The sequence below is a fragment of the Lycorma delicatula genome, chromosome 2 (genome assembly GCF_047948215.1).
Source record: "Lycorma delicatula isolate Av1 chromosome 2, ASM4794821v1, whole genome shotgun sequence".
NCBI classification, from domain to species: domain Eukaryota; kingdom Metazoa; phylum Arthropoda; class Insecta; order Hemiptera; family Fulgoridae; genus Lycorma; species Lycorma delicatula.
In genome coordinates, this window is record NC_134456.1 from 159289511 (window position 1) to 159315240 (window position 25730).

Consider the following 25730-nt stretch of genomic DNA (forward strand, 5'->3'; position numbering starts at 1 on the left):
TTTTTCCAGGTTTTCATTTTCAGTATTTGGTAAGTTGTAAATGATTATAGAAGCTCTACAATAAAAACATAGTGTTTTCATGGTAGATATGTTACAGAGACATCCTCTGCTTTAAGTATTGCTCTGAATTAAATTAGTTAATATTGTCTATTAATATTACTATTTACATTAGTATTATTCTTGATGAAAAGCCAATCTACTACTAACAGCCTTTGAGCTTACTATCCCTTACCAATCCTGCTGCTGAGAAGTAAGGTCAGATCATTGCTGTTTAGCTCTATTTCCAGAAGTCTTTTGTTAGAATGCTTCATAATCTGTTATGTAAATTATCTTCTATTGGCTTCAGCAATGGTACTCTTTGTTGAATTCAGTATTACTTGTAAAAAGATGATTCAATGTTTGTTTTCGAGGGCCATTCTTGGAAAATTTGTATTTTGTTAAGTTGCTTCATTGAGTTTTATTTTTGTCACTTTCTTGTTTTTAATTTTCATTAATGACTCCAAAAGCATTTCCTTGCGATTAATAGTGGTTTGTAAACAACGTCAAAATATACTGTATAATTAACATTATAGATGACCACTGCAAACTACGAGAATGTGTTGACTTAAAATTGCTTGGGCCTACAAAAATAAAATGCCATTAAATCTCACGAAATGCTTTCTTGGAATGTTCTCCCTATAAGATGATTACTTCTGTTTTCAAATATAATGCTTATACTGGAAAAAAGCATCTCAAGAGCCTTATGGTGCTTTTTGATTTGAAACTTCCGTTTTACAGTGTGACAGCTTAATTGTCAGCAATGCAAGGAGGAATCTTGGATTGATTAAGTCAATATGTCAACACTTTGGGAATGTCAGTAGCTGTTTTTAGCTGTACAAATCTAATACAGAATCATCTACTATTCTCATAACTTATTTGAAGTATAAAAAAACTTATAGCCGAGTTGATTGAGAGCATTCAACAGCTTATCACATGATTGGAAAAAAAAATTCTCCATTCAATTAGAAAATAAGATTATGAGATTGTGTGTGATGACTTAAAATTTCAATTTTTATAGAATTTTGTATATTCAATGATTTATTTTCAAAAGATATTGAGAGTTGAGAGCATCATTCAAGTGAATACTTGTCTGAATACAACTGTTAAAAATTATAATTATGATATTAAAAATTATCTATCATATTTGTAAGTGTAAACCTAGAATTTTAAGTGATTGCAAGACCTATTGTCTGCTTTCTGAAACTGACAAATCACTTCATTCAGTTTTAATTTTATTAATGTACTAGCAGACTCCGGCAATGTTTCACTGTTGCTAGATTTGAGTATATACATCTATAGATTAAATGAACACAATTGAAAGTTTGATAAAACATTAACAAAAGGAACATTATGGAACTCCATTTTCCTTTTGTCCCCATTTTCATTTTTACATTTCCCTGGTTTTCCCATTTTCCCTTTCCTTGTGTTCTTTTCCTCTTCCCCCTTTCCCTTTTATTTTTTTAATCTTTTTTCCATTTTCCCCTTATACCCTTTTCCAATTTTTCCTTTTTCCCTGTGTGTAAATCGGTCCAGTAGTTTTTTAGTCTATAGCGGACACACGTATCAGAAACATTGAAATGGAATTTTAAAATATTTATTATAGCATGTGTTGCTTTTACGTCCAGTAGGTAGGGCTGTTTTTCAAAAAAAGCATGTTTTCTATTTGTCACAGGCATGTTTGTCATCTTAGGCATATACAAAATACAAAAAAAAAATATTTGATTACATATAAAAAATTATTTTTTAAAAAAGCTTTTATTTAACTAATATTAATATTAACATTAATAAAAAAAGGAAACAAATTATAAAAACCCTCTAAAAAGTAAAAAATAAGAATTAAATCAAATTGAGAATTTTAAACAAAAAAATATAATATATTAACAAATATAAAAATGCACTGAAAAGTAAAAAATAAATTAAATAAATATCTAATAAATAACCAATAAATAAAAAGTAAATAAATGTAATAATTATTAAATTTTAAAATTAAAAGTAATGAAAATATTTAGTTAAATAAAAGCATGGTGCAGTTTTTATAGCAATGTTTTCGAATAAGTATTTATAGACATTTGCTGTATTTAAAATATATTTTTTGTTTAATGAGGTTGTTTAGTATATGTATATATACTTTATTTATCTGTAATAAAATAACTCAAGTTTTAATTCTTTGATGGTTCAAATTTGCACCAAGATGACCTTTAAGGGTTAATAAGATTAAAAATAAAAATTAAATTTAGAAATCTTACACAAAGTTATTACATTTTGATGGTAATCTGAAAAATTATTAATTATTATAATTATAATCGTAATTATGAATTCATTAAATAAAAATTCATAATTAAGTAAAATGAAACTTTTAGCAGAAAGAGTGCGTTCAATTTGGCTTAGATTACCAGCAGAATTTGAAGATGAACTTCAACTATGTGAGAACACGTACAAAGAACATATACTTTATTTATCTGTAATAAAATAACTCAAGTTTTAATTCTTTGATGGTTCAAATTTGCACAAAGATGACCTTTAAGGGTTAATAAGATTAAAAATAAAAATTAAATTTAGAAATCTTACACAAAGTTATTACATTTTGATGGTAATCTGAAAAATTATTAATTATTATCATTATTATAATTGTAATCGTAATTATGAATTCATTAAATAAAAATTCATAATTAAGTAAAATGAAACTTTTAGCAGAGAGTGCGTTCAATTTGGCTTAGATTACCAGCAGAATTTGAAGATGAACTTCAACTATGTGAGAACACGTACAAAGAAAGCGAGTGGGTGCATTTTCCCAGATAGTTACTTGTAAATACTCAGTCTCAACTGGAGAGTTTCCAGCAGACCTTTCCACCTTTTTGTGTCGTTACTGAAAATGAAAATGAAGATTAATTGTAAAAATAAATGTTGTGTTGTTTTAAATAAATTATAAAAAATGCGCCATGCTTTTATTTAATTAAATATTTTCATTACTTTTAATTTAAAAATTTAATAATTATTACATTTATTTTTTATTTATTAGATATTTATAAATTTATTTTTTTTACTTTTCAGTGCATTTTTATATTATTTAATATATTTTTTTGTTTAAAATTCTCAATTTGATTTAATTCTTATTTTTTACTTTTTAGAGGGTTTTTCTAATTTGTTTCCTTTTTTATTAATGTTAATATTAATAATAGTTAAATAAAAGCTTTTTTAAAAAATAATTTTTTATATGTAATCAAATATATTTTTGTAATTTTTTTGTATTTTTTTAAGACTAAAAAAAACTAAAAATATTTATTTTTACACATCGAAGTTACATACGTGTACCAAATTTCAATCATTTTCATACAATAGTTCATGAGAAATGAAAATTTTCAACTAAATGCATGAATTTAGCGTAGGGGTAATGTGTGGGGGTGGGTCATATCAAATTCAGACACCGTAGTGCTGTATTGTCATCGAAGTTACATACGTGTACCAAATTTCATATCATATAGATCAAAGGATATAGCAGTTGCAAAATTTGATTATTCCTAAAGCGAGTTAAATAAAAGGTTTTAAAAACATGCGCGTATTCAAATGCAACGCTGTGTCAAAATTTCAAAGCAATTAGTGATGAACTTTTGGAAAGATTTTGAACAAACTAACATTTACATTTTTATTTATATAGTTAATATTCTATGTTGCAAATTCTTCAATTTTTTTCAAGTTAAATGCTTTAAAAATAATTTTATGAAATTGTTCTGCTATTTGAGCAATATTCCAAAATATTTAATTGTTCTATTGTCTGGAAAGAGTTATTTTCTCACTCTGAATTCTACAGCTTTTTCTGCTGAAGTTTCCATCCGCAGCTTTCTGTCCACTGTGGATGGATCAGATAGCTAGAGGCAAGTTCAGAGACTGTTCAAAAATTAATATAAATACTCTTAACTACTGTTATTTTCTAGTTAAAAAGTTTCATGTAATTATTCATTAACAATAGTTTATAGTGACTTCTAACAATGGTTTATATCAAAGATCTAACTTCAGTATTATGTTTTAAGTAGCATTTGTATGATGTGATTTTAGTTAGGTATTGAACACTTTTTGAATAGTGTTTGTTGTCTCCAATAAAATGTTCTGGAGCTTGATGTACGTTGAGTCAACATTTACTGCCTTTTATTGAGTCCTTAAGTTACGTTAGTATTTCTCCCATAGGCACAATTATCACCCAGTTAAGGCATAGATCTTTCCTTCTCACTTGTTCTTTTCATGTCATTGGATAATCCTGAATATTTCTCAGTTCTTTTCCTTGGGATTTTGGCTAAACCTGGAATAAATGATTCTATAAGTGGCCCTTGTCAACTTATCTGTAACATCTGTATATGATTGGTTGTGTTGGGCCAGACCATGTGTGATCACTGAATTATGTTCCAGTACACCTTGTGGAACTCACTGTCAATTACAGACTCAAACCAATATCTGTAATAAGGAATTGCTGTCTTACATCAGGTTTCTTTTCTATTTGTATTTATTTATTTATTGTATGGTACATAGATGTGCTGTGTCTAAAATACTAAAACTAGACATTCAAACAATTATATTAGCAAAGTAAATATTTACATACATATTTGTATAATTAAAAATGTCAGTATAGCTACTGATTAACATTCAGTTTTTCTGCCACAACTCCAGGTGGAATAGTGAGTTAGCATGATCAACAGCTGCATGATCATGCTGTTGAATATAGAGTGGCTCACCACACTCTAAATCAGTCATAGATGACACCCCATTTGTTCATAAAGTAAATAAATCTACCATGTCTAATTTTATGTGATTAAGTCTGCATCACAACTTTCTTTCTAGATTTAAGCCTGGCACTTGTACATGGACTGCCTGTATCCAGTGGTAACTGTAATTTTCATTCCACAACTTCTGCCATTATTGTTTGGTATTAAAATCATCCTCTTTAAGCGAAGCCAGTTCCAATGCAGGATTCCAAGATTTCAATGCTGACAACTGATAGTCATTTTATTGGTGCCACTGCATTGGTAATATTTTTCCAGAGTAGTATGAGGGCATTCTGGCGCCTGAGATGTGGTGGAGGAATGTTACCTAGTACTTGGACTCGGCAAAGGTATGTTAGATAGTATTAGAAGCCATGTAACTGGGGTTGAGGAGATTGAACCAGTAATTGTTCTGATGATTTTAATTAAACTCAATATCCAGCTTACCAATGCGACAGCTATTCAATCATTCAGGTACAAAAGTAATCAGCCACAGAATAGGCTAAGGCTAACAATGCTGATGTTCATAGTATGTTGGATCCACTTCCCAGGTGCTTCCAGCCAGCTTATGAGTTATGTTCCTTGAGTTCTAAATTTTGCAGCAGTGTACATATGTTGCTTGTAAGCTTGTCAGTTTTCTGTCATGCGTTTTCTTCATGTCTAGTTCTTTCTCCACAAATGAGACCTTCAGCAACTTTCTGGTATTTCTATTGCTTAAATGGAAGCAGCTTATCTCTGTTTTAGTTGGGTTAAGTTTCAGATCCCAATTACAAAGTGATCTCAGATCTTAATCATTGTTTTACACTTCCTGAATGAGCAATATCGTCTGTTTACAGGAACTTCATGGATCTAGTAAGTGGTACTTATGAACAATGAGTGAACAACAAAGGTGGGAGAACAAATCCCTGAGGCAAGCCATTGTTTGATATTCTTGGTCTACTCTGAGCCTCACCAAGATATACTAAAGTACCATTTGTCCATTTGTCAGAATTTCATTGATGTTATAAAAAGTATTGCACTTTATTACCTCTTACTTTATTTAGTTGTCCCTGCCTCTGAATAGTATCATTCTCTGAAGATAAATTTACAAATGCCTTCCTGCGTTTAATATTTTCTGGAATCCTTGAATGCTAGAGGTAAGCGTGAATACCTGATCTGCACAATTTCTACCTAGTAGTTATTATTTTTCTTATCCTATTGTACAGTAGCTTCTCTAACAATGTATAACATACACTTAGTAATGATGTAGGATGATAGCTAGTGACATCTGTGCTGGTTTGCCTGGTTTCAAGTTGCTATTATCTTACTCTTCATCAAGGATAATAATTTCACAGAGATCAATATGCTTTAAAGAAAGCCTTCAGCCTCAGTTCTTAGTACTTCTGCTACAGTTCTTCAAGAATTCAGGGTAATTTCATTTGCACTGGCAGCTTTACATGTTTTGACCAATGCAATTGCCTGATCAACGTCTGTCTCAATGGGTGCTGCAAATCTCATTCTCTGAACAGCACTTGATTTACTTATAGTAGTTCTTTGATCTTTCATGGACAAGCATAATGCTAATATTATTTGGCTTGATGTGCTTCTTATGTAATTTTTAATATGTTTCTTATGTAATCAATGTGAAAAAATTAAACCTTATTATGAAAACAATTTAAAGGGGCTAGTGTGCAATATGTTTGGTCTTCTTGTGAAGAAAGTCCATGAATTTCCTTCAATATTCATTTGATAACCTTCTCTTGACAAAACCTTGAAATGCAGGAAACAAATGACACACCATGTCCAATGAAGTTATATTCCGCGGTACAAGTATGTGACAACATCATTATATGTACACACACACACACACACAACAATTTTATAAATATATAAAACTATAAAGTCAAAAGCTTTATAAAATATATATAATGTTTTAGCAGTGTAATTTTATTAGAAATAAACTAAAAAAATTAAAAAAAAAACAATTATTTAAATTCTAAAAAGTTTTATAAAGTATATCCTTTTTTAGAAATTTACTTAAGTTTGAGACATGTTGATTAAGGATAAAAGAGTGGAATAGAAACAAATATATATGTCATCATTATTTATAGAGACACAAGTTATAACATTTTTGAGAAATCACAAACTACAAAAGTTAAGAGAAGTCACAAAACACCTCTAAAAATTAAGTTGAGTACTGTGTAAAGAAATGAATATGACAGAAATATGTTGTTATACAGAGAACATACTTCTACTATGTTCAAAATTTTGATCTGGTTTGAGTCAGTTTGATTTTATAGAGGTAATAATCTAATTTTGATTCACTCTTTAATTTACCTCAGAGAAAGGAAGTCTTAATATGTACTGTCTTCTTTCACAATCAATTGTACTCCATGATCTGTAGTCAGTTGATGAATATATTTGCATAGATCCCACTGAATGCAAACGATTCATTTTTGATAAACTCTTTCCATACCAGTCACCTAAAACCAGCACTTAAAATATATTAATAACTTTAAAATTACATTTACAAATTAAATAATACAAATAAATTATGAAACCAAGATATTTATTACAGTAAAAATATACAATAATTTGAAAAAGTTTTTTTTTTGCTAAGGTAAATGACTTCTTCAGTTACAATTTTTAATTAGAGAATAAAGAATTCAAATCACATGTTTATTATTTTAAATAGATTATGTTCATTTTTCTTCTAAATATGTGGTTCAACCAGTTTTGGTTTTAATGAATGTAATTTGTTCTGCTAGGTTCAATTATTGGTATTCAATTAATGGAGATGCATCAGAAAAGGTTGGTGTGAGATTGAGTAAGACCTGAAGTGAAAATGACATAGCCTCTACTGAGATTCTGACTAACAGTCAGCAGTACAGTTGGACACTTTAGCACAACTTAATTTCAGGGAAGAGAAAAAGTATCACCTCAAGAAACAAACAAACAGGCCTGGGCCTGTTATGCAAAACATTTTTATTTTCTGAAGGAATAACTAACTTGTCACAGCACATACTTTAGTAGATCTACTGAATTAACTTTTTTGCTTAACTTTTTTCTAATATTGCATCTGTCTAGATGTAGATCATTAATTATTAATGTCCACCCTTCTTCATATCATTAGTCTGTGATTTTTTTGGCTTATTCTGTGGAAGTGATACTGGGTCAGGTCGCAATTGGATCCAACTTGAGGTTGTGGGGCCTTTAAAGCTAGTGTGGCATTATTTGTATGCACAGATGAAGAGCTCTGTGGACCTGTCCTGAAAGTCCTCCTGTCAAGTATTTGCACATGCTTAAGACTGATATGACTTTATGTAATGTGATTTGTAATAATATCTTAATACCTGTTACATTACCACTGGACATTTTAATCCTTTATAAAATTAAGTACAAAGAAAGATTCAAAAAAATACAACTGAAAAGAGAGTTTAGTTTCAAAATAATTAATAATGTGATAAGTTAAACAGTTATTTTTATATTACCTTTACCTTTGTAGAGGTATATACCTCTACAAACATTAAAAATGAGTTCTGAATGGTCCAATAGGGCGAGGTTTGGTTAAGGAATAACACTAACAGAAAAACCTTGTAAACTGCAAGGAAGAATAATTTTTTATTTATAATCTTTCATAAAATGAGGATACTAGTGAACAGGATAATTGGGAATTTTGAAGAACACGAGATCTTAGAACACATATCTGTTGAAAATGTGATATCAGAAAATGAGTCAGTTTATATGTAAAGCTTTATTTTGTAAATACAGTAATCATTTTATACTTAAAGAATAAATCAAATCAATTTTGAAATCTTTCATTCAAAACATCTAATAAAAACAAAATCATAGCCAGCCCAAACAAACTTATTAATCACATTTTAACTACAAAAAATAGACAATGGCAAGTTGCAAAGGAGAAGAAATGTTTATCGCTAACCATTTGATATTTGCTTGCAATAGTGCTATTTTTATTACTTCTATTGATTCAAATTCACATTTTCCTTTAGAGTGAATTAATTTTTCAGTGCTCCTTTATTAGTTTCATTAGCACTTTGTATTGCTGTCCAACAAAGTATTATTTCTAACATGAATGTAATTTTACTGTGGTGTATTTAAGATTTTAAGAATATCTCTAATATGGATTGCCTGACTTGCTTGGTAAACCTTTTTTACCTCAATATTTTAGTCGATTTTCTTTATCTTGCTTTTGTATTATTGTACTGTGCAGTATGCAATTATTTTTACTTTTTAACATTAATTATATTTATTGTAAAATTGATCTGATAAACTACATTGGCATTACCAGAATTACATCTTCAACGGTACATTAAATTTTAGTAATATAATAGCAAAAAAATTCCAGAAATTTCAGAAATTTTTTGAAAATTTCTGCATAAAGTAAAGTGAATTACCTTAAAAAAAAAACAAGTTGTCTTCTAACTAAAATAGGCTTTAAATGAGCTTTTACTTGTGAAAGTAAATGAAGTAGCCTCAATGTAAATTAATACATTTAATTAACACGTATTGAAAAATAATAATAGTGCAACATTGAAGCTGTGGAAAAACTAAGCACATACTGAAAAACAAATTTTAACTTATTTGATAAATTATCAGAAGCAATCGGTTCTGGAAAAGAACAGATTGCTAACCTGGAAACAATTTTTGCAAAGATCAATGTCAAAATTATTGACAAAGTAACGACGAAGTAAACTTGAAGAAACGTGCAGAGTCAGAAAATGGCAGAATATATTAATTAAATGTCACGTGTTAATATAGAGCAAAAGAAAAACGATACCTCGTTTCTAAGGAACAATACTCCATAGTCTGATCTGCCCTATTAAAATATTGTATGTTAATTCTAGTTCAGAAATTTAATTTATGAGGATTTTTTTCTGCAGTTCTATCATATATTTTTGTATTAGAACCTCGCACGTGTTGTTACTCCCATTTTTCGATAAAGATTAGATGGATGAAACGATAGGTGACGAAATAGCATTCCCGTGAAGAGAATCGTTCCCGAGACTAAACGATCTGTCAGCAGTATTGATTTGCGATAGATACCAAGAGCTCAATTTACGACCACACTCTAAAATCGAATTCATCGTTATAGAAAGGATCTACCGTACTATTGTAAACAATATTTCTTCCTGTGAAGAGAATACGGCTGCAAAATTTAACGCGTAATCATGTTATATCAAAAAACTAGTTTCGGTGAAATCACAGTTCGCATTAATTGGTAATCCAGAAGTTGGGTGAGCAAAAACGTTTTACGTAAACGAGATCCACGGCTGCATTCGGTCATCCGCGAACTGCTAAAGAGTAACACACGGCTCGCAAAAGTATTTTAACGAGAGATGAAGTGATGAATAGATGAAAAATACATATTCTTGGATCCGATAACTGGAAAATAGTCGGTTCAGCAACTCCCTGATAGGATGGGGTATTGAGTAAAAGTACTCGTATAGAGCATCATATTGCCAGAATTTGTGTTTTCTGTTTTGTTTTTCACATGGTTATTTAGTAGAGCAAGGTTAAAAAGTTGTCAGATAAAGATAATTCTATTTAGATTTCTTTTTTAAATTTGAGAAATATAATGAAATCGCTTAAGTTAAGAATGAACCGAGTAGAAAATAAGATAAGACTATCTATTTTTTTACCGTGTAATTCGTAATTAAAGAAAACACGAGACTAGTAGCATGCCTACAGGTTACACTATAGATTAGATGTATTTATTTATATGTATCGCACAGCACTAAACTCTGAGAAAACAAAACCGATATTGTTATTATTTATTATTAGTATGTTTCATTATTAAAATCAAATCATTCGTAAAAGCATATATTATTTAATGAATAAATAATCTGAAAAAGTAGAAGATTACCATTTAATATTTTGCATACATTAAATGTCATCCTTATAGTTTATTTTCCCAGAGGCAAGTTTCTTTCGCCAACTTAGTCTTCATTTTTAACTATACCCCTTCGTTTCCTTTTCACCACTTATAGTTCCAATTTCATATCAGATCGACTACAATCTGTACTCTTTTCCAACATATTTTGCAACTTCAAATTCATTTAGCAATGTTTTAACCAATCCTTCTTCACTCGAGCTGTCTCCCAGCGGGGTTAGCTTTCCTATTCTGAATTATTGTAATTAAGGTTATACTCTCGTTAATTCTCATACTCAATTTTTCACGTTTTCTGTCAATTTAATATTTTCCGATCTCCTTATATAATCACATTACAAATGCTTCTAGCCTTTTTCATTTCAATTTTGCTGGCCTCTCAAAGACTACGTTCCAATTTACCTTCTTTGTAGTTTTCTCTTTGCCCAATATTTTGTCATTCTTTGAGCTCACTATTCTCTTCTTTCTTTTGACCATTCTGGAGCATCGTTATCTTTACACTTTCTTTTACTTGAAAACCCTGTATTGATTCAATCTTCTCTTTACAAACTTTTCTGATTTTTCATTTTCTGAGATATTTTGTTTTTTAGATCGATTTAAATTTTTTCATCCAATTAATTTCAGTTTTCCTTCTACAAAAATGATTAAATATTTGTTTTGTAAGTCGATTGATTATTTGGCCAATCTAAAAAGGTGTCCACAGAAAAATAATCTTCGTTTTTTCATTGTAATTAAATTGTCTGCGTTTATAAATTCCTTCGCTAAGTCTGTGTCTATAATTGCAGTTTTCATAAATGGGGACTAAAGTTTTCCGAATTCTAAAAGGCTTCTAGCCTTTATTATTATTTACATAGCAACAAAAGCTTACGCTCTCTTACAGTTAGCAGATAAATTAATTTTGTAGCTTGTGAAAAATGCCATGCCTGACCGGGATTCGAACTCCGGACCTTCGGATGAAAGACAGACGCTACCACTCTGGCACGGAGATAGGCGTGGCGGATCTCTCTTTCTTAGCGTCCATGTTTAAAACCGTACAGAAATAGGAATTTTATGTAATAATATTAAATATATTAAAACACGCGCGCGCGAGTGTTTTATAACTTATGATGTTGTTCTATTCAATATTCCATATACGTTTTATATGTTTTATATGTATACAATTGAAGATGAATCTATAGGTTGATTTTAAAATTATATATTTTTTTGGGGGAATGGTACTTCAGAAGCTGCTCCTTCAACTACTGGAGCTAGTAAATACTTTCATGGGAAAATTATTGAACTTTACACTACAGTCGAATACTTTAGAATACAATTTTTTTAAGTGGCGTTTAAATGATTTAAAAAAACTACATCCCGACATTGTAGTGATACTTATCACAAAGTACATTTTTATTTTTAATTTATTAAAATAAACAAGCTGGATATTTTTATTTATTTATTTTTTTTATTTAAAAGAATTACAATTTCTGACCGAGATAGCAACTATTTAGGAAATAGCCAATAAAAGGAAAATTTTTATTCAAAGCTCCTTTAAATTCAACAAAATCTTATTAAAGAATAGTTATTAAATATTAAATTAAGAAATATTATTAGAAATTTTGGGGAAATTTTGTTTACGTATTACGAGCGATCGGCCATCAAGTGTTAACATTACTTTAATTTTAAACCTTAATTTCTTAATTTTTATCAAAACTTTCCGTGCCAAATTTTAGCAATTGAGTGAAATTGGGTAGAAAATCAGTAGAAAATTGACTGGGGGAATAACCCAACTAAATACAACGTGAAGGTGTTAAGCACCATTTCTTAGCAATCCTGATGCGATTTTTTATAGCTTATTTTCAAAGCTTTTTTTTACTTAGTCAGATTTATTACTACTTTTTAAATATAAATTTACGATATATAGTAAATTTTTAATTTAATATTAATAACTTTTTTTATATTTATTTATTGAAACATGTAGTAAGTAAATCACCCAAAGTGAACGTTCTTTACACGATACAGACAGTGTGCTATTATTAAGTTGTAAAGACAAAATTAAATTATGTACCAGTTTCGCTGTGTAGATGTACATTACACCATCGGATAACGAAGGAGAGCTGTATAATGATGCGAAAATTATAGCATAAATAAGACTATTTTTTTAATGGAAGTTCGTGCAACAAAAAAACCAAACAAGCGTTTAAAAAAACATTTTATTGTAATTAAATTACACTATAATTTTATTAAATTATAAACTAATACTGATAATCGGCTTATCTAGCCTTAGAAACCCGTCCACCTTAATACTTAAAACATAATCATAATAAAGAGATATAATACGATTAGTTTGGTTTACTTGGCTGTATTTTTAACACTAGTTTTGAAACTATGAATTAATTGTCTTTGTGAAAGAAATACTGATCTCTGCAAGATTAAATAAAAATATAACATTTTACGATAAACAATACTTAATCTATTTTAAAATCAACAACAAAGTACCCCTTTGGTCCGTAACCATTAGATTATAATACTGTCATAACTCTAACAAAATATAGAATACTTACAAAAAAAAATATTAAAAAAATATAGGCCCAATACGAGATATAATCCAAAACAAATTTCAATAAACATAAAAGCAGAGACTTCGATAATTTTTTTAATTAAAAATTACTTAAGTATCACAGGAACAAATTCTTAAAAGTAAAAGATTTTTTATGTCACTATGGGAACATGATAAACATTAGACTAACATATGGTCAAGTAGAATTAAAAGCAGAATGTTTTGTATTGATTATTTTAAATCGACTTGAAAAAGGAGGAGGTTCTCGATTCGACCAGAATGTATTTTTTTTGTAAGTCCATCCTTACTTTCATCAAACGGTTGCTTTTTACTTCATTGTACGAAGTAAAGGAAGCATTATGATCGTGAAAAATTTCGGTTTAAGATGTCAACGGAAATATCTATTTTGACCATTCCTGAATCCATTTTGACTAGTTTCGACGTGACGTCTGTACGTATCTCACATAACTCAAAAACGATTAGCCGTAGGATGTTGAAATTTTGGATTTAGGACTGTTGTAATATCCAGTTGCGCACCTCCCCTATTTATTGCAATCGACTGACCCAAAAGTGTCCAAAAAAGCCCAAAATCGAAAAATAATTTGGATTTTGGACTTTTTTCTAACTGAAGTAATAAGCCTTCATTGAGAGCTTTTCAATGATATATAATAATTGGTACTTATTTTCATTGATTCCAGAGTTATAGCCAAATGAAATTTTGATTAATGAAATATTTGGTTCTTGCAAAGGGAATGCGCATCGGTTCAGTCAGACTTCATCTCTTTTTTTTAATTATATATTCTTATTTATTAATTATTAACCTGATTGTAAAGAAAATTTACGATAAATAATAATTCAATAATAATAATAAAGAAAAATATGAAAAAAATCAGTTATTAATGAAATAAAATTTTATGTACTTTTCATTTTAAAAAAATATTTATATGTAATTTAATTGGCGCGCAAGGAAGTTATGTGGTGTCCACATCAGATATTTTAATATTATCTAGTGGAAGTTCTTGCAGTAGACCTGTTATAGATAATTTAAATTGAAGGTTTTTTAAACTAAATAAATAAATTCTATCATTATTTAAAATATTTTTAAGCGAAAATTTAAGAAAATTAGTTGGTAGATATAGAGTAATAAAACTACATATTTCGGCATTCCAACACATATCGGCTCACGCTCGGTAGTAGTCTTTTTGTTTCTCTACATTGTTTCCTTACTTTTATAAGAAACAGTAAAATTTTTGCGTTTCACGAGACTTAACGTTTTAATACGAATAGTGGTTTTTATTGGTCTATCCCTATTTTAAATAAACATTAAATAAAATTAAAATTAATTTAATTAAAAACTATAGAATTTTAAATAAACATTTGAGTAATCACGCATGCATTTCTGGTGCTACAACCAAACGATTGAAGGCGACTTGATTTACACATCTCTCATTCTAGAAAAAGCATAATTGTTTTCAGTTATTACCCTAGCCAAGGTTACTGTGGAAAACGAGGAGGAAAACTTTCCCACCTCATGCTCCACTCATTATCTATTTCTTTTAAATATAACTAATTAAAAAGCCGATTGTATACAGTTTTACGCTACTAACATTCCAATTTTTAAAACCAAATTACAAGAAGTACGACGTGTTTCTAAAGTCTCTGAGAATTGTAGTTAAATAGACTGAAAGAGCTGTTTAATTAAAAAAAAAAAATGTTACTAAATAAAAAATACTATAGACATATTCAAAAAGATATGATTAATATTCCTTTAAAGTTGACTGGCGATGAGAGAAACCGTTCGCGAGGTATAGAAAATGAAAAGCGTATATCACAAAAAAGTCAAATGTTTTCACATCTTTACAAGTACTCATCTGTGTATACATAAATTTTTCGTACATAGAAATTAATTTTACATCATTTTATAACGGTTAGAACTTTTTATACTAACATACATGGTATGAGTTCGACCAACGTAAAGTTTGATATGTAATTATTAAAAATCTATAAACAAATTTATGGTATACTTAGCCTTAAACTTTATTCAACTAACAACTACATGTACGATGCGGTACACATTATTAGTGCAGTACATAATAAGTAGATATAAGAGGGGAGGGAAAGGTAGAGTTTTTACCTTTGATTTACCTCTTAAGTGTACTGTGTATCAACCTAACTCGACCCCACCAAAACCAGTTAACACCTGTTGCCATGATAGTGACGTCATGAAAGCATGTGGATGTTGAAGCGGTAGGCGTTCCTTAGAGCACTCTCCCACCCCCTCTCTTTCTCGGCCTGCATACCTGTATACACTTACAAAACGCGAAGTGACGACCGACTACAAATTCATTGTTCCTAAGTCAGATCAGTCTGTTTAAAAAAGTGTGTGTATGTAGGTACCACGTCATTACCGTTTAAAAGCTATTCGATTACGCGGGCGCGAATCATTGTTTTTGTTATTAAAATTGAAGTGCAATAATATTTATATAATTACATAATTAATTTTATTACAAAAAAGTAGTTTTAAACTAGGTCAACAAACAATAATTTTGTTCAAATGTATTGGTGTAAAAAATCGTTCGTAGTAGGTTTCGAAGACTGTAAAATGGATTACTCAGAAGAAAATGTTTAACAATTATGTGTCAACTAAAGTGGATAAAGGTAATGTGAACATTTTTACGTACTACGTAAACCAATCTTTTGTAGATTACAAAATCTTGAATTCATTTACATTATTAAACATATTTTTCTTAAAACATTATAATATCCACTTGTGTCAAACCAGACAACAGAACTATTTTCCCCTAACATAGTACAGTAATTTCGCCTGCGAGAAAGGGTTTTTATTATTCTTCCGTTGCCGTTTTTTATTACTTAATCCTTTAAAAAATCTCTTATCGATTTATTTACAGTTAAATTAAATAATTACTAAAACAATAATATCATTTTGTTGAGGTTTTAAAAAAATAATGCAAAAAATATATTTGAATTATCTGCATCCACGTTTGACGTTAACAAATAATAGATATTCACTCAATAAATTCACATTTAAAAAAATTTATTATTATGCACGTTAATCACAATTTTTTTCTACTTTATCTTGTTGCTACGGTCAGGATTTTCATTATATTATTACCATTTTCTCCTTCGTGGAATATTCTCGATTAGTGAAATCTAATCACTGCATTATTATGATCTGACTAATCCACTATTTTACTAAAAACTACTTTTACTATGTTAAAATAATAAATGTTAACCAAATGCAAAAAAGGAACAGAGGGCCGAATCAGGTCGGTCAACTTTTTTATGCATATCGAGTTTATAAAATGTAAAAATTGGCATAACGATAAAAGATTATTCTCAATATGAGAAGGGCAGAACTTCGAAGTAAGCAAGCAAAAGTTTTTCATTCCATCAGGAAATTTAATAATTGTTTTGTAATACATTCAAAACGAGAAGGTGTTATTCATCATTAAAAGGATATTCCCTATTGGTTGTAGGCGTTGTATACAGAGTATTATTTCTCAAAAGAAGATGTAATAAGATTTTAGCTGCTCTTAAGTTTAAAATACCCTAACAGTTTCTTTAAGTCGGTTCAGCTGCCTTTTTTATTAAGTTAGAATTAACTAAAGACAAAAATAAATATTAGTATATAGATGAATGAAATCCTATCTATATCATGACAAAGATCTAGAAACATTAGATCATTCCTTCTCAAATGGGTGATAACGCCCCTTTATGAGCGCTGGAGACCTTAACGGGGGATGGTAGAAGGCCCACAGAAAATTGAGGGCGTTCAGGCGGTCTAAGAAGGCGATGGCTGGTTAAAAATAAAGGCAAAAATTATGTCTTCCTAATATTTTAAAAAAAATACCTACTACACTATTTTAAAAAACAAATAGACTATTTTAAAATTAAATACCTACTATACTAGTATAAAAAATTAAAGGGACACCTATAGTTTATGATAAAAAATGATTGTATCAAACTGCTTTAACTTTACAACCAAGAGGCTTAGAGAGACGAATAAAAAAAAGATTAAGGCTTGAATACTCTACTTTTTGATAGTATGCTGTAGATTTCAGAAATCATCAAATTTAAAAAAAGGAAATGTTTCTTTGTGTTTGATCGATTACATAAGGAAATGAAATTTTTTCAATAAACTGCGTTAAAATTGTTTGAAAGCTTAAGTCTTTAGCTTTAATTTCTTTTTTTTTTGTATATCTCTACGATTTTCTGAACCGAAATATTTCACTTTAAAGAGAAAAGGCCACTTTCGTCTTTAATGCTGCATATCTCCCGATCTAAGCAACCATATTGATGCAAATAAATATGGAAATTAAAGGGTTATGATCTAGCTTTAATGACAAATTGAGAGGTCTTTAATGTAGCGTTGCAGGTTTTGGGGTGTTTTTTCATTTTGTGCCGATGTATTGAAATCTTTAAAGACTGAAACTGCAACATGTTTCATCCATTCTCAGCTTAACCCAAGATCATGGTACAGTCTCAGTTATTAAAGATTTCAATATCTCGGCACAAAATAAACAAAATTCAAAAACTGCAAAGCTACATTACAGACATCACAATCTGTTATTAAAGCTAGATCAAAACCCCTTTAGTTTTCATATTTATTTGGATTAATACGTTACTTAGTTTGGGAGATATGCAGAATTAAAGACAAAAGTGGCCTTTTCTCTTTAAAGTGGAATATTTCGGTTCAGAAAAATCGTAGAGACATACAAAAAAATAAATTAAAGCTAAAGTCTTAAGCTTTCAAACACTTTTAATACTGTTTACTGAAAAAGTTTCGTTTCTCCCGTATGCTCGACCAAAGACGAAGAAAAACTTTCACATTTTTAACACTTTTCTCTTCACAGATTTTTTTTTATCTGATGATTTTTGAAATCTGACGTGTACTGTCAAAAGTTAGAGTATTCAAGCTTTAATTTCATTTTTTATTCGTCTCTCTAAGCCCCTTGGTTACAAAGTTAAAATAGTTCCAATACAATAATTTTTTATCATAATACGTAGGTGTACCTTTAATTTTTAGTATCAGTGTATAATGTAGCAGTAGTACGAAATATAAAAATTAAACCAATTTATATTCTTTGTTACACAGCCACTTTACTAACGCAAGTTCGAATCTTTCTTTGTTCTGTGTAGCAGTCACCAAATGTGTCATTTTGACGACTACTTATAATAAATATGGCAAAACAAATGAGGGTAATTGTGAGCTTGATTGTCCTCAACTTAAATATGTCATATTGGAATATGATGAACAATCGAATTAGTAAAAACAGAAAAACATATAGTAGTCACCGGAAAGATGTCTTTAACTGTATAGGTTTCATAATTGATGCCGACCTCCGTGGCGCCAGTGCTAGCGTCTCGGCCTTTCATCCGGAGGTCTCGTGTTCGAATCCCGGTCAGGCATGGCAGTTTTCATACACGCTACAAATCATTCATCTCATCCTCTGAAGCAATACCCAACGGTGGTCTCGGAGCTTAAACAAGAAAATAAAGGCTTCATAGCTGATAAAGCGCTAAAAGATCGTTTGCGATATTATTATTATTATTAGTTTAGGTTAAGTTACATGAGGGTTACCAACATTACCCAAATGAGTATTTATTATATATTTTTTTTTTGTCTTCAGTCATTTGACTGGTTTGATGCAGCTCTCCAAGATTCCCTATCTAGTGCTAGTCGTTTCATTTCAGTATACCCTCTACATCCTACATCCCTAACAATTTGTTTTACATATTCCAAACGTGGCCTGCCTACACAATTTTTCCCTTCTACCTGTCCTTCCAATATTAAAGCGACTATTCCAGGATGCCTTAGTATGTGGCCTGTAAGTCTGTCTCTTCTTTTAACTATATTTTTCCAAATGCTTCTTTCTTCATCTATTTGCCGCAATACCTCCTCATTTGTCACTTTATCCACCCATCTGATTTTTAACATTCTATCTTCTAATCTTTTCTTCTCAGATACTCCGATTGTCCAAGTTTCACTTCCATATAAAGCGACACTCCAAACATACACTTTCAGAAATCTTTTCCTGACATTTAAATTAATTTTTGATGTAAACAAATTATATTTCTTACTGAAGGCTCGTTTCGCTTGTGCTATTAGGCATTTTATATCGCTCCTGCTTCGTCCATCTTTAGTAATTCTACTTCCCAAATAACAAAATTCTTCTACCTCCATAATCTTTTCTCCTCCTATTTTCACATTCAGTGGTCCATCTTTGTTATTTCTACTACATTTCATTACTTTTGTTTTGTTCTTGTTAATTTTCATGCGATAGTTCTTGCGTAGGACTTCATCTATGCCGTTCATTGTTTCTTCTAAATCCTTTTTACTCTCTGCTAGAATTACTATATCATCAGCAAATCGTAGCATCTTTATCTTTTCACCTTGTACTGTTACTCCGAATCTAAATTGTTCTTTAACATCATTAACTGCTAGTTCCATGTAAAGATTAAAAAGTAACGGAGATAGGGAACATCCTTGTCGGACTCCCTTTCTTATTACGGCTTCTTTCTTATGTTCTTCAATTATTACGGTTGCTGTTTGGTTCCTGTACATGTTAGCAATTGTTCTTCTATCTCTGTATTTGAATCCTAATTTTTTTGAAAATGCTGAACATTTTATTCCAGTCTACGTTATCGAATGCCTTTTCTAGGTCTATAAACGCCAAGTATGTTGGTTTGTTTTTCTTTTATCTTCCTTCTACTATTAATCTGAGGCCTAAAATTGCTTCCCTTGTCCCTATACTTTTCCTGAAACCAAATTGGTCTTCTCCTAACACTTTTTCCACTGTCCTCTCAATTCATCTGTATAGAAAGTATTTAATATATTGTAATATAAAAACTGCAGAAAGCACAATTAAAATTCATGCTGTCTATAAATACACCAAAATAAAGTCATGTTGTCTATAAATACACCATCTGTTGTAGCATTTATATAACAATGAATATATGTGTTTGTCCATCATAATTATAATTACAGATTTCTATTCTGTGACATTTTATCTGTTTATTTTATCATTTTCATTCCATAGGAGTTTGAACATAATGGAAGCAGCACAGGGAGCACAGCTCATTGAACAGAGCATCAATTAAACAAAAACAAACATGCTTAACGTTTGGATTCACTAGCTGAAGGCTACTTGCTGAAAGAGTCTTATTGACTAATTACTATTAAAGTGTTGGCTTTTATTTGCATGCATTGCTAACTGTGGTGCGCCATGCTTCTTGTTTCAAATATTTTCTCAACTTAGGTTTATAAATTTATTTATAGCTTTTCCTATAGTTTTTATTCTTTCTTTTTCAATTTGATATTCTGGTTTTTTAAAAATACTGCTTTTGTAGCAGTATTTAAGTCATCATATTTTACTTTTAGTTTTATGATGTGTCAAGTAGAAATAATGTTTAGGATTGGACTTTTTAACTTTTCTCTAAGATAACAACTTTAACAAAAGTCAGACCCTCCACTAGGTATTTCTAGATACATCTGGAACAAATAGGAGAAATTTGTCCAATGAAATGAATCTAAACAAACTTCACAGTTTCATCTATCATCAAGTCATAACCCAGTATCACCTCACTAGATCACATCTAGAGTTATTACGCAGAATTTAGTCCCGCCACAGATGACTCCTTGACAGTCAATCATGAAAGGTTTTTAAGGAATACTCCACCGACTGAACTAAGCAACACCAGAGCTCAGAGAATGCAGCACTCAGATACAGTGGACTGCTACTTAGAAGATAACATGTGATTGAAACATTGGAATGTCCTAACACTGCACACATGAACAATAACAATACAAAATCCAAAATCAAACTGAAGAAAATCAATGCAGTGATTTGCTTCAGTTTGACATACAATACAAACACTCAGGTTTAACACCTAATCAGAGACTTCAATCCTCCACTAGCCAGAGAAAGAACATACTGCAATATCATCAGAAAACGGTCCAAAATGGGCCATTTTTATTGAAAATGAAAATGAACATACCCTCATCAATCTTTGCAAAAATCACATGCAAAAACCTAATCTCGAAATTCACATATTTCATGTGGAAAAATCAATAACTCAAAACCTGGAAATACCCCCAACTACACTAAAACAGAATGGCAACTAGATCATGTCTTCATGGACAAAACTACTGCAAAGAGATCTACAATGTAAAAGTTCTCCTCTGAATAGACACAGACTCAGATTACTATGTACTCAAAATTGAAATTAATTCAGTCCCAAAAGGAAGCAACAAAACCAAGCACCTAACACTAAAAGAAAAAAAATCCTACTCAACTATCAAGAATGAAAATGACCAAAAACCAACTGAAAAAATTACAATTACAGATAAACTCAAAGACCTAGTGAAGAACCTTAAATATATTGCAGAAGATTTGGCCCCAATATAACCCCATAAAAAACATTATTAGTGGAACAGCATACATGGTGAAACAGTAGAAAAGAGACATCAAGTATGGCTATTACACCAATCCTGAAAATCAGAAACATCCTTCCAAAATCTAGTAAAACAATGAAATTAAATCGAATCCTAAGGAAAAAAAAAATCAGATCATAAAGACACACATCAATAGAAGAAGAATTCATCACAATGCAGTTGAGAGACTACCACAAAAGCTTCAAAAAACAACTCCAAAAATATGAAACTCAAACCCCGTTAATGAAGGATGTAAATCATAATCTGGCCCATAAAAATAAAGACAACGTGAAAATCCTAGTTAAAGCTTTCAACACACTCCTAAATTGCGAAGAGCTGACAGAACTCAGCACCTCAATATCAACACCACCAGAAACATCAACCCTCCCTTAATAAAAGAAGCACCAGGTGAGAAGAAGAATTACAAAACAGCAGGAGAAGATCAGACCTTTGTAGAGATCTGAAAACATGCAGGAAGGGCACTAGAAAATGTTTGATTCTCAATCAGGGCCGTGGGCAAAACAGTTTGAGAAACATTGCATTAGATCATAGAAATAATTTTCTTTGTTGATAGATAATCAATTCTTGTTTCTATTCTAATAATACAGTTTATCTCCAGTGATAAATGCCGCAAGTCTCAAATCGTAAATTGAACAAGATTAAACGATCTAATTTTTTTTTAAATTAAAATTCTAGTATATAAACTATGTAATATCACAAATATACCAATTAGGTTTTCAGATTGTCAATATAATAAATATCATCATTCATTATCGCTTTTAGAAAAACAACTTTTATTATTTAGGAAGTTAAATAATATTATATTTTAAAATAGTGTAATAATATTAATAAAATAAATAATTTAAAACTTCTTTCCTTACTTGATTCCCACAATAACTAAGCTGAAATTTAATATAGTTGGGTTGTAAATGGGATTCTTGCGTAGTCGAATTTTTTTTTGTTAATTTTTAACATAATATTTTTACGCAAGAATTCGGTTCTTAACTGTAAATATGGATTTTTCAATATTAATAGTACTTATAAAATCCGAAGTATTGAAAGTTAGGTAATTAAATAGGGAGTTAACGATCTGTTGGTAGAATTGGAATACCGACCACCCGAGATTTTCAGAATTTTAAATATCTATGATCAGTCTACCGTGACTGGACGTTCAGCAGCTTTGTTTATATCATAATATGAAGCTAGCAGGTAGAGAGTTATAAATCAGACCGATTGTACATTCAAATCGGTCTTTTCTTCGGAAGGGACAACGCATCAATTTTCTTATAAGCTCAATTACACTATATTTGTTCAATGGAATAGAATGAAACAGGTAGATGAGTGCTATTTTTTCGCTTTAAACGGCATTAATATAACAGGCTTTAATAACAGAATCTTTAATAAAATTAAAAAAAAAATTAATTTAAAAATAATAAAGGAATGTTTTATTTGTATGTTACAAATTCGGATTTGAAGTCCTGCTTAAAGTAGTTTGGTAATTTTAAAACTTATGAACCCTATTTTGGAGAAATAATTTAATAATAATGATTTATAATCTAAAATGATTATTGTTTATGTTTAACGTCTGTGTACTTAATACTAAAAATTAACTTTTTATTGGCTTCACGTCTGATTTAATTTGCTTATAATTATCGTGAAAACTTAAAAATAAAATCTAAACAGACCCAAAAAAGGTAAAAAAATAATAATAAATTATTAAACTCTTCGTTAAATTTTGACTTGATATCGACAAAAATTAAAAATAATTATCCACAGTTTCTAATCCTTAATTTGGCATCGGTTTTAAATGCGGCGAAATTTAAAGAAGAGCGTTTTTTTTGGAATTTAATTTACTTTTTTACAAAAATTATATATTTTTTTAGGTTTTTTAAAATTAAAATATAATTGGATCAACAGAAACGAGGTCCGTCTAAAAAAATTCCGTTCGCAAGAATGATTAAACAATTTCTTCTTTTGAATATACGCTGCACTTGACAAATAGGTTTTTTTGTACGTTTATTCTTATTGCTTTTATAGCTTTTTCAAAAAAATTACGCTTTAGTTTCTAATAATTTACTTGAATTTGAGATTTGTTGTAGTTTTTGGTCAACAATATCCCTCCTGGATATTTACCTAAAAAATGAAGAAATTTGAAAGAAACTCGGACCTTCGTCTTTATAAAAACAAGAAGACGAATGCAGGTGAAATGCGTAACTACTTGTTGATTGAGGTCTGGAAAGCAGGAATACAGATTATAGTATTTTTTACCTCCTTATATCAATTAAGGAATTATTGTGATAGCGAAAAATTTCGGTTTTCAGATTTCAACGGAAATATCCATTTTGACCATCCCTGAATCCATTTTGACTAGTTTCGGCGTGAATATGTACGTACATACGTATGTATCTCGCATAATTAAAAAACTATTAGCCATAGGGTGTTGAAATTTTAAATTTAGGACTATTGCAACATCTTGTTACAGCAGTCCAAAAGTTCAAAAAGCCCAAAATCCAAATAAATTTGGATTTTGAACTTTTTCTTAACTGCAGTAATAAGCTCTTATTGAGAGCTTTTCAATGACATACCGTAAGTTTTACTTATTTTCATTGGTTCCAGAGTTATAGCCAAATAAAATTTTAATTAATGAAATATTTGAATCTTACAAGGGAAGGCACATCGGTTCCGATCAGACATCAGCTCCTTTTTTCTTGTTTTTTAACTTTTTTTTTCATTTATTTTTTTAAGTTTTTTAAAATGTAAATATACTGATTTATTAATAATATTAACCCGTGGTTGTAAAAACGTTTTACAATAAATAATAATTATTCAATAATAATAAGAAAATATGAAAAAAATCAGAAGTTATTAGTGAAATAAAATGTTATGTACTTTTAAAAATGTGTATATGTAATTTAATAGGCATTATTACATTTGCGTATATGTAATAGATTTAGTGAAACATCTGATTATTTAATATTAATTGAAAATTCTAATTTAGAATCGTATTATTTTTGGATTTTCTACGAGGGACGATCAGAAAGTAAGTTACACTCCCTCTATGAAACAGACACATATTTATAGACAATTTTTTTTTTATTGAACAAAAAATTACATATTTTTATCTACTTTTCGACATAATCACCTAGTTTTTTAAACACTTTTCATAGCTTGTTACAAGGCTTTCAATTCCACTCTCATAAAAGTTTCGTCCAATTTCCTTCAACCATTTAAGAACCGCTTCCTGCAGTTAGTTCATTATCATTAGCGAAACGCTCTCCTCCCAGGTCTCGCTCGAGAGGATCAAACAGGTGGTAGTTGCAGGATGCTAGGTCAGAGCTGTAAGGCGGATGAGACCCCACTTCCCACTTGAATTTTTGCAGTAACTCCTTTGTCACATGAGCTAAATGAAGAGTAGCGTTGTCGTGAATAAAAACTACCCCCATCGTTCAATCTTCCAGGTCTTCGATCTTTAATGGCTTTACGCAATTTTTTTGAAGTCTCACAGTAAGATTTGGCATTGATTTTTGTTCCTCGGGGCATAAATTCACTGTAAACAATTCCTTCAAAATCGAAAAAGACTGTCAGGATAACCTTTTGAACATGTGGGGATGTTTCCACATTTTTTGGATGCAGCGAATTTTTGTGTCTCGATTCATGTGATGCTCGTTTAGTCTCAGGAGTTAATGAAGTACTCAGCTCTCATCCCCTGTGATAATTTGTTTCAAAAATTGTGGACCAGTTCTAGAATAACGTTGAAGAAAAGAAAGAGTAGATTCAAAACGGTGATGTTTGTGGTTGTCGGTCAACAAATGTGCTACCCATCGTGCACACATCTTTCGGTAACCAAGCTGATCGTGAATAATCTTGCCGTTTTTTTAAATGTATTTCGTCATGTTATCTTTCTTTTTCATTTTTGATTATTCACCAAATAATCCAATAATAAAGAGTGAATATTTTACACCGTAAGGTCTAAATTAACATTTGTAGCAGGTATGCAGAAGTTCACTAAACGGAATAGTTTAATTATTATTAACTTTCGTTTATACGACACACCAGAAA

At 30.1% G+C, this 25730-nt stretch overlaps 2 protein-coding genes across 3 annotated transcripts in view; one reads left to right on the forward strand and one right to left on the reverse strand.

Annotated features, from left to right (window-relative positions):
- LOC142319989 (uncharacterized) overlaps nt 1-25730 on the reverse strand; it is a 187796-nt gene that overhangs the window by 92340 nt on the left and 69726 nt on the right. Inside the window, exon 2 of the mRNA XM_075357669.1 lies at nt 7107-7252. Coding sequence (XP_075213784.1) covers nt 7107-7223 — 117 coding nt within the window. The 5' untranslated portion in view covers nt 7224-7252. The remainder of the gene's footprint in view (nt 1-7106; nt 7253-25730) is intronic.
- grnd (grindelwald) overlaps nt 15542-25730 on the forward strand; it is a 59930-nt gene continuing 49741 nt past the window's right edge. For both annotated transcript variants that reach the window (XM_075356563.1, XM_075356564.1), the window contains exon 1: nt 15542-15874. The gene's annotated coding sequence lies outside the window, so the exon portion shown is untranslated. The remainder of the gene's footprint in view (nt 15875-25730) is intronic.